The sequence below is a fragment of the Hermetia illucens genome, chromosome 7 (assembly GCF_905115235.1).
Source record: "Hermetia illucens chromosome 7, iHerIll2.2.curated.20191125, whole genome shotgun sequence".
Lineage (NCBI taxonomy): Eukaryota > Metazoa > Arthropoda > Insecta > Diptera > Stratiomyidae > Hermetia > Hermetia illucens.
Genome location: NC_051855.1, coordinates 10,764,913 through 10,775,870, shown reverse-complemented (window position 1 = coordinate 10,775,870; position 10,958 = coordinate 10,764,913). Strand labels below are relative to the sequence as shown.

Here is a 10,958-nt window from a genome sequence, read left to right as displayed (position 1 = left end):
GAGACATGTTGTCATCACTTCTCTATGTTCTTTTATGCCGATTTCCTTAAACAGAGCTGAAGAAATTGAGTCATTTCACTAGTATCGGTGGTGAGCTGATCGACGGGACGGAGCGGATTTTAAGGCGGATTCAGATAGACAATTTCGCTGTGGGTAGCATAGTACATGGTTAGGCTCGAGAGTCTGTCGAGTGGACGGTTTCCGATCGGAATAAGAAAGCGAGAGTCTTGTAAGAAACTCCGTCTTTGGTGTCGTCTCTTCGCGCGACCGCTCGTGCCATTATCGTTGTTATCATAAAGAGGAATTTTCTTCCACAATTTGTTTAGTTTTGTTCTGTTCGCTTGGGTTCACTCCCCAGAGTTCCGTGCCAAAACCCGAAGCAACCCCGCGTTTTCTATTGGTCCTTCACCCGACTCAGGACAGGATCCTTAACAGGACTCTTACTGAGTAAGTGCCCCTTGGCAAGTGCCCGCGGCGAAGGGGATGTGCGATTTCTTGCAAATGTTCGCGATCCGTGGATTTTCTTGGTATCTTTTCTTCATTCTCGCAGGACACGAAGTGTTTGAGGAAGTGCGCGCAGTAAACATATCCAGGACAACCGCCAAGGAACTGTCAAAGACGGGCCAAGTGACCCAAAGTGCAGATAGTAGTCATCCAGATATTCTCTGAAAATGCAATAATACCGATGATGACCTAAGTGTGAATCAACAGGGAACTATGCCGTGGTGAATAATAAAACCGTCAGGACGTGATGGACGTTATGTTCGGCTTCTGGTTAATAACCATAAATGGACTATGTCACCGTCGCCTCGAAGCACAATCAGTCCCTCCCCTGCTGTTGGGCTTTTGAATATTTGTTTACATACGTTCTGAATGGAAGTTGAAGAGAAGAGTGAAGAAAAATACCAAGAAGGAAGGGGATCGAGTTTTGGTGAGTTTCTAGTGCATATCTGCGGGAATTATCGGTCATTGCAGTAACATAACAAAGGGAGCACAATAGTTCTTTAAGGGGGTCTTCCTGTGTGGAGGTCGTTTTTTGAAAAATTATTTTGAAGGATTGAATAAAGATAGAAACGTGATTTTTTCACCATATGTTTATTGATGTCTCTAGTATATGTGATAAATTTTTCAGCTTGAGATCGTAGCTAGTTTTTGAAATACGTGTCAATTTATGCACCCATCTCCGAAAAAAAAGGTGTTGTTTTGCTGCCACGCTTGAGGGCTCTGTGTTCATCTGAGGAAAAAAAAACTAAACGTCATTTTAATGTGGACAATATTCCACGGTCCACAAACTAGGATAATTAGAAAATATTAAAAGGTAACTTTTTGGTGGGCTTTTAAACTTAATTTTTTGGATTTTGGCGTTTTTTTACGGTCTTTTTTATGAACATAAAAAAAACTTCCCGTCCAATGTCAATTATCCTAGTTTGCGGACCGTAGAAATATGTATTAAAGAAGTCATGAAAATTTCAAAGAATTTGGTTGGATAGATTTTGAGCTAGGGTGGCAGCCGATTTTCAAGATGCAGTTTCGAGAAAAACGCATTTCTTCTTCTTCTTTTTGTCCCGTTCACAAGCGGGGTCGGCTCGTCGTGATCGGCTTCGCCATTTGGCTCTATCGAATGCCTGATCTGGGTGCAATCTCGAGGCTTTCAAATCCCCATCCAGCGTATCAAGCCACCGTTGCTTAGGTCTGCCTTTTGGTCGTTTACCATCGACTTCGATGTTCAGACCAATCTTGGCAAGTGAATTCTCGTTTACACGAATTGTGTGACCATGACCATCGAAGACGCCTCTCTCGCAACTTTTCCACGATCGGTGCAACCCCATAACGATCGCGGATATCCTTATTTCGGATGTGATCGCCACTAGTCCAACGTAGCATCTTCGTCTCCATTACCGCAAGACGTCGTTCATTGTCTTTTATGGTTGGCCAACACTCAGAACCATAGACAGCGACTGGACGGACGACATTGCGGTAAATTTTAGATTTGAGACGTTCGTTGATACGTCGATCACAAAGGACACCAGTTGTGGAGCGCCACTTCATCCAGGTTGCGTTAATGCGTGAAGCAATTTCATAACGCAGTTCTCCATTGGCTGATAGAGTTGACCCGACGTATTTAAATCGCTCAGTTCTGGGTAGATCACTGCCGCTGACAGTGATTGTCTTAGATGGGGCTCATTTAGCAAAAGAGAGATTAGAAAAAGGAACCCATACTAGCCAATATTCTCCAAAGAAAAACTCATTATCGGAATAGGTCCTGAAAAATGGTGTTCAATCAAAATTTGGAAAAGGTAGCCAACATATTATTAAATAAGAGAACATCGCTCCTATCTGCCACGCTAAAAAATCCTATAAAAATCGTTGCGTTAGGTGGTAAGCCATAGTTTCCTTTTTCCTGTTAATTCACTGTCACTTAAGACAAAATAAAATATCAATACCATATAAGGCCGGAAGGATCACACATCAAACGAAACTGTGTTTGCCTATTTATGAACCACTGCTTCTCCTGAGATCCTCCTGATTATTTCGAGACTATCTTGCTTGATTACTGGCATCAGATCAAAATAAAATGCTCATTCTCTCTCTTCTGCTCTCGTTGCGGGCGAACCAAGACAGTGCAGTAGCTGAACTACAGAGTTGTAACTTTCTTCATTGTCAACTCGAGTTAATCTAAGCTAATATCCTACTAAATACGGCCTTATTCGAGGGTATTATTCCCGATGCCTTCTTTGAAATTTGAGTGCAGCCCCAGAAACAATAATAGTAATCCTTGGCGCAGTAATCCACATTGGATTGGGGCCTTGAAGTGTGTTAGAGCACTTCACTCAAGACCGCAAGGGTACACTAGAGGATTATAGTGCCCTTTAGGAGGCCATGCGGTCAGCATTGCACTCGCCCGAGACTATTACCTTGATTTGACTCAGGTACTCATTTACAGCTGAGTCGACTGATATCCGACGTCAAATCACAATACAACACACTGCCACCAGTGATCTTCCGTACGACAGCCTTGCGCTCTAACCACTCAGCTATTCGGACACTGCTGCGTGAAACAAAACCTTATTAAAATCGATCCAATTTCCCCAGAAATACATACTATCAAAAGTTGATGAAAGACAATCCTGAGAGAATCTACCCTCGCAAGTTTCAACGCAAAATTTAACATTGGATTATCGATTAAACGACGACATTGCGGTAAATTTTAGATTTGAGACGTTCGTTGTTACGTCGATCACAAAGGACCCCAGTTGTGGAGCGCCACCTCATCCAGGTTGCGTTAATGCGTGAAGCAATTTCATAACGCAGTTCTCCATTGGCTGATAGCGTTGACCCGAGGTATTTAAATCGCTCAGTTCTGGGCAGATCACTGCCGCTGACAGTGATTGTGCCTGTTTCACGGGGATCGGTCGTCAAAAATTCAGTTTTGTTTAAATTCAATCTGAGACCGTGTTGCATGAGGCGATCATTCCATTTTTGAACAAGTTGCTCGAGATCATTTTTGCTATCAGATGCTAGGAAAACATCATCTGCATAAACCAGTGTGTAGGGCGCTTGACGTTGGATATCCCGTGTGACAGTGTCCATAACAAGAACAAAGAGGATTAGTGAGAGGGCACTTCCTTGATGAACACCAACAGAGACCCAAATCGGTTTTGATACACCCTCCATACTTCGAACTATACTTTTCGGATCGTGGCAGAGCAATTGAACCCAGCGCACAACTTCTGGCACGAAGTGTTGTCGTAAAGCATACCAGATGAGTTCGTTTGGTACACGGTCAAACGCTTTCTCTAGATCCAGAAAGGCAATGTAAAGAGGGCGATGCTTCTCACGGTGTTTCTCCATGAGTAACCGCGCAGCGTGTATTGCGTCAGTAGTTCCGCAGTTCTTGACAAATCCGGCTTAATTCACGGTTATTTCAACGATTTCGCGAATACGGTTGTTAAGAATGCGTTCAAAAATCTTCATGGTATGGGAAAGTAACCGGATCGGACGGTAATTTGAACTTTCTGCTGGGCTACCTTTCTTTTTCCATATTGGAGCAGTAGTACTTTCTTGCCAGTCAGATGGTGTTCTTCCTTCCTGAATAACCCGGTCAAAGAATTCACTGAGCCACAGTGTTGGGTCCCAGCTCTTCGCTTTCCAGAGCTCAGATGCGATGTCGTCAGGTCCTGTTGCTTTCCCCGATTTCATTTGTTTTATTGCCTCCTCGACTTCAGTTGCGCTGACTGGTGAAACTGCACCAAATGTCGGCAATGATTGTGGAAGTGGAGGATGAGCAAATTCTTCAGTTGAAATCTACTCGAAGTATTTTCGCCATTTATCCGTTGCGGCTCGACGGTTGGTAAGCAAAGTACCGTTCTTGTCCGTTCGATATCCTGTGTGCGTTCATCACGGCTTTTAGCAAGTCGATACAGATCTCTCTCGCCATCCCGAGTGTCCAGTTTATCGTAAAGATTTTTGAAATGGTTCGCTCGGGTGACAACGACCGCTTTCTTCGCTTCCCGGTTGGCATTCTTATAAATTTGCCAATTAGCAGGCGTTTTATCGTCGAGAAATTTGTGGTAGAGGCGTTTCTTTTCACGGACCTTCATTTCAACATCATCATTCCAAAGCCAAGTATGCCGGTTGATGTACCGCTTACCCGGCTTGGTGACCCCGAGGGTTGCAAAGGCCGCTTTGTGGATCGTGTCTTTCATTTGGTTCCATGATTCTTCGACATTCGTAATGGTTGGCAATCGTATGAGTAAGACCGTTTCTTCTTTCTTCTCACCAAATCGCCACCATTTAATGCGCGGCGGGCCAGTGCGTTCCTCACGCTGTTTTATCGGTGGCTTAATTCGCAGGACGACAATCAACGGCCGATGTTGAGGAGCGATGGTCTCATAGGGAACGACTTTGCAATCAGTGACAGTGGTAAAATGTTGGCGTCTTATGAGAATATAGTCGATTTGCGTTTTATTGTTCCCACTATAAAATGTGGGAAGATGAGACAATCGTTTGATGAACCATGTATTCATAAGTACAAGGTCATGGGTGTCCGCAAAATCGATTATACGCTCGCCACCTTCATTGCGCGCTCCGAACCCCTTTCCCCCATGGCACCTGTTACCGTCTGCCATTTCACCCACATGACCATTAAGGTCGCCGGCAATGATTATATAATCGTCAGCAGGCACGTGACAAGTCTTTTCATCGAGAAGTTGCCAGAAGGCATCTTTCTCGGCATCAGGTCGACCTGTCTGTGGTGCATACGCGGTGAAGAAGTGAATAGTGCGATCAGCTGATATAATGGTGAGCTTCAGTAAAATTTGAACTCACTATTAATCTGCTATGCCTGGTTCATAGAGAGCACTCTCCGTTTCTTCAAAAAAATCTTCTAAGGCCGATTGTTGCTCTCTGGTTTCAATTCTGGCTCTTTTAGCGAGGTCAGTCGATCGTCGTTCGGACCGCCAAATTCGCGCTTTATTACGGCGGCTGGCATAAACCTGACATATGTGACCAACTTGACATCCCATTGTCACTAGGATTTTGAGAATGCCATTGAATCCTTCAATGAAAGTAATTACAGCCAGAAAAGTGGCTATTTCTACGACCTTGGCCCCAGAATGAGGGTTTTTAGGAGCGAAAGTCCATTTAACGACGCATTGTTATTCTGGGTCTCTGCTCCTAAACATCTGTTCAAGAGATCATCTCGTGACAAATCTTCGTAGATTGGTTTGATGACTGTTTGAACTTCTTCAGTCAAAGGTGCCTTCTCGTGGTGGAAACTATCCAGTTCTCCAGTTTAGCTTCCGCTTTGCACCGTCTGCACCAACTGTCCTCGCCTGCTGGACAATTTTGATGCTGAGGATTTTCGTCTATAGAACATTTATGGAAGAAAGTTGCCCAAATTTCATGCTTCATTCCTTTTATCGAATTTGCGTGTCGACGAATAGCTAGCCCAAAAAATCTAGTGAGGTCGTTAATAACCTTATCAGTAAGTTTTCCAGCCCTTTTTCCACCAATGCCTTTGTGATTCTTCTTTGCATTTCTAAGCCGCGTTCCCATTCTTTTCTCGACATGTCCTACGCATTCCTTTTTTACTACTACGTATTATAACAATAAGAAGGCTTCTGCAAAATGTCCAGAAAGAGAAGAGACGCCTAAATCCTGCACTACAACAAGAAGATTGCAGAAAACGAATGCTGTTACAGAAGTTAGCTAGCACCATGGAAAAAGAACAAATTAGAAAGATGGAAAGAAGAGAATGGAAATGCTCTCACAAGACAGTGACTCATTTACATATTTTACCTCATAGAATAATCCTAAAGCAAGATCAACCGTAGTTGGAAAGAGGACGTGTGGAATATTGGAAGAGATAATTTGTACTTTATTAAAAACTTCAGTAAAATTACATTGGAAGCTATTATTTGGTATACGTATGTCCCCTGTTCCCTCCTTTGATTGATTTGATTCCAGACCGTGCTTAAGTTTCATAATTATGACTCAATGCTGTGCAGAGATGGGGACCGGACCCTAGGCAACAAGATTAACTGGATAAGGTTCAACCAACTTGCTGATTGCATCGCCATAATTATCGGGTCATTCACAAAAAATAAGCAAAACAATAGCATCCAATCATCAGAATGGTCCAGCAATTAGTTGACAAAATGCCCCCCCCCCCTCCCCGCTCCTTATTTGCAAAAAATTCAGACAGCCAGCTTTTGCAAGCACCTATTGAGGCCAACTTAGTAGCACCAAGAGCGCTTTGCATGAACTGGAAGAGATGGTAATCACTTGGTGCAAGGTCCAGACTGCACGCTGGGTGTGATAGGACATCCCATCTGAGATCCCGTAGCTTCTGGCGGGTCATCAAAAATGTGTGAGGCCGAGCTCATAGTGGATGACTCCCTTCCAATCCCACCAAACACTCAGCAAAACCTTCCTGGCCGTCAATCCGGGCTTGTTGGATGGTTTGGGCCGGCTCGCCGCGCTTTGACCACAATCTTTTTCTTACGTGATCCACTTTTCACCACCAGTCACCATTCGCTTCAAAAATCGATCGAATTCGTTCCGTTTCAGCAGTGCATCGCAGGCGTTGATTCGGTCCAAGAGATTCTTTTCCGTCCACTCGTGTGGCACCCAAACATTCAGCTTTATTTTGGAATCCAATCTGCTGCAAATGGTTCCAAACGGTTCTATGGTCCTTACCAGTTCCTGGCCAATCAAGAGAGTGCTCACATGCCGGTCTACTTGGCTGATTTCGACGATTTTATCGGTTTCTACAACGATTGGTCTACCGGTACGGGGTGCATCTTCGACATCCACTACACCAGAACGAAATCGATCGAACCAACGCTATGCTGTGCGAATCGTTACAGTATCACATAAACTTCACAAATTTTTTCGGCCACCTTCGTTGCATTTTTACCTCTCAGGTGGTAAACACGTAAAATATGACGAATTTCTTCCTTGGTGGACTCCATCTTTGACGCGCTATAACTTGACACTGAAACGTATGATCATAAAACTGTCAAAGAGACACCTTTAGCTCAGATTGTTGGGTTTGATCATTCACAAGGATGTTACGTATAGTCTGTTTGATGAATGCAAAGAAAATCAATCGAAAATGTTGAACAAAATCCTTGCTGAGGGCGCAAAACAGAAGAAACTCTATTTTCATAGGCAAAAATGGGATGAAGACCTTTTGTGTCATTGATAACCTGCGGGATTATAGCGGGAAACACAAAAACATTGCGCGCGGAATGCGGAGGAGAGAAGCTGCCGACTGCACGCAGTTTCAATGTACAATGAAGATTTCAGGTTGGCAACGTTCGCTCCAAATCGGCAAGGTTCGTTCTAATGACAGATGACGCCATTTGCAATTTGGTGAAGCTTTTCGTTTTCGGATGGTACTTTTAAATGTAATTAATTTGAATGATTTCGTTTTGAGCACTGTGGAACACTTACGTATTTCGTACGACGGTGCCCGGACTTCAATTTTGCTCACAATTGCAAGCAAACAGGGTAGAGATTGTGCGGCACCTGAAGAGTATCCTCTGTCCTCAAGTGATAATATATGTCTGTGAAAGATGGCGCTTCCTGCGACCTATTGGTGACAGGAATTTTAAACACCAAATTCCGAAAAGGAACGACGAGAGCAATGCGATGGTTGCCGGTACGCGATATGGTGTTGCACCCATCGTGGAAAAATTGTGAGAGGGGTCTTTGATGGTATCATGTAATTCGCGGTAATAACAATTATTTTGCCAGGATTGATCTGGTTATCGAAGTCAACGGTAAACGGCAATTTCGTTGAATAGTGAAATAGTGAATTGAACACTTTGTGGCTCCATCCTGATCCGGCATTTGACCAAGCAAAATGGCCCAACCGATCAAGATGGCCGACCCCACTTAACACATCGTTCAATAAGTCCCGGGACTAACTATGAAAACAACATTTTATCGGCAAAATTCTTTATTATTCATCAACATAATCTCCTTCAAGGGTAATACAATCATTCCAAACCTTCTCTAACTTTTCAATGCCATGTTTGTAGAACGATTTATCTTTCGACTCAAAATGAGCCTCAGTAGCAGCGATCACCTCCTCATTTGAGCCAAATCTTTTTCCCTGGAGCATCTTTTTGGGATCCGCAAAGAGCCAGTAGTCACTGTGGGCCAGATCCGGCGAGTACGGAGGATGAGGAGGCAGTTGGAAGCCTAATTCGTTGAATTTGGTCATCGTTTTGATTGACTTATGGCACGGTGCGTTGTCTTGATGAAAGATGACTTTCTTCTTCTTCATGTGTGGGCGTTTTTTCGCTATTTCAGTCTTCAAACGATCCAGTAACACTATGTAGTAGTCGCTATTGATGGTTTTTCATTTTTCGAGGTAGTCAATGAAAATTATACCATTCACATCCCAGAATACGGACGCCATCACTTTGGTGGCCGACTGTTGTGTTTTTGCACGCTTCGAGCGGCTTTCACCGGTCATATGCCATTCAACTGACTGCCGACTTGACTCCGGAGTGAAATGGTGAATTCATGTTTCGTCCACTGTCACATATCGACGGAAAAAAATCCTGTTTCTTGCGAGTAAACAGTGCCAAACAGCTCTCCCAATCATTGATACGTTGTTGCTTTTGTTCCATTGTGAGCAAACGCGGCACCCATTTGGAGAAAACTTTTTCATAGCCAATTTTTGGTGCAAAAAAGTAAATGCACTACCAGTTGATATGTTCACCATCTTAGCTTTTCAATACTTGCTTGGTGTTTTCGGGAGTTACTGCCTCATTTGGCCGACCCGAACGTTCCGCATCATTTGTATCAGCACGACCGCGTTTCAAGTCAGCATACCACCGACAAATGGTTGTTTTCGACGGATTAGAGTCCGGATAATGTTTTTGAAGCCATTGCTGAGCTTGAACAGTGTTTTTTCCCATTAGAAAACAATGTTTTATCAACACACGAAACTCGTTTTGGTCCATTTTTTTCACGATTGCAAAGGTAGCGTCACTTTAACCACTATAGCTTTCTTGGTTATGTTTCGAATTACATCAAATTTTGACACATCTTATCTGAAGGTTGGTACTTCCGAACCTTGGTATATAAATGGCATTATTAGCGCCATTTCTACGCTAGTCCCGGGACTTATTGAACGATGTGTTATGAACGGGACAAATGCGAAAGAAGATGTTCATATTCGCGGTACTCATGAAGTGCCTGGGCCGAAAATTGCATGCTGAACTGGAATTCTGTCAGAAAGCCAAGAAAAGTACGAACCTGTTTGACAGAAATGCAGATTCCTTTGAGAAAAGTTGGAATCTACTTGGGGAAATTGCGAATTTGGTTTAGAAAACTACGGTATCGCTTTGGAAAATTGAGAGATTCATGGGAAAGGTATGGAATTGAATGAAAAAATCATGAATTTGGCTGAAAAGAGCTGAACGCGAGGGTCAGGCAATCAAGGAATCAGTACACTGCTCAACTCTCATTCGACACAAGGACAAGTAGCGTAGTAGTAGTATATCTCGCAGGATGGATATGCCCCTCCGAAAGTTAAAGAAGTTCTGTAAAATTTTATTTCAGCACTCAACATCGAAAAAAATAATATAGTATCTCGGCCATCTTCTTTTCTGAGCGCGTTACAAAGATAACAAACAATGTAAACACGGAACACGGAATATGCTATGCACTAGAAACTCGTCAAATAAATCTATTTAATCGCAATGAATCATAAAAGTTTCCCCAAAAAATCTTATCTTTTCTATTTATTCTGATTATAACATTGCAGTAGCAAAAAATTTTGTTGCATACAAAAGATAGGATAAATATTTTGGTAGTTACTGTGGCTTGGAAATTAGGATCAACGAGACAAAATGCCGGTTTTTCACACAAAAACAATCGAAAGTATATTGGAGCCAGTGGCACAACAGGTAAGTGATGAATTATTATAAATTTTTCTCATTAAAGTGGAAAAAATAGGTCCTGTTTTTTCTTTGTAATTATTTAGAAATTTTATTATTGGTGGTTATCGCTAACTAGGGAAGAATTTGGGTCATTCTCAACAAAAGAGTCACGCGCCTGTTTGCCTCGTTGCTGGCTATATTTTTCTTCTTTTTTTTTTGGACTACCAACTAAACACCTCCCTGTCATCAGGGAACTAGCCTGGAATCGTTTGACACATTACTTCGGGCTAGTCCTCCCGCTCTCCCGGCTTCAAGTCACGGAATTCCTTTCATCAACGGGAGGGGAGAGGAGGAAGGGAGTTGTTGTTAGTTGAGGGAATCCCTTACCTCTCTGACAATGTTGTCCGGAGAGAGCTCCCCTGTGTCTGCATAAAGCTGTGTTCAGCGTCGTCCGCCACTCCATTGCAGAACACGCAATCAGGATATCGCGCCTTCCCAATCCTATGCAAGTAAGACTGAAAATCTCCATGCCCACTTAGAAGTTTGGTAAGGAAG

General features: G+C 43.1%; 1 protein-coding gene across 4 annotated transcripts in view; it reads left to right on the top strand.

The window, feature by feature from the left end:
• The window catches only part of LOC119661022 (vinculin), a 31,299-nt gene continuing 20,341 nt past the window's right edge, over window positions 1-10,958 (top strand). Inside the window, exons 1-3 of one of the 4 annotated variants that reach the window (XM_038070172.1) lie at window positions 1-447; window positions 551-931; window positions 10,289-10,430. In XM_038070172.1, the coding sequence (XP_037926100.1) occupies window positions 10,374-10,430 (57 nt within the window). In that variant the 5' untranslated portion in view covers window positions 1-447; window positions 551-931; window positions 10,289-10,373. The remainder of the gene's footprint in view (window positions 448-550; window positions 932-10,288; window positions 10,431-10,958) is intronic. The other 3 variants (XM_038070173.1, XM_038070171.1, XM_038070174.1) reach the window with 3 other exon arrangements.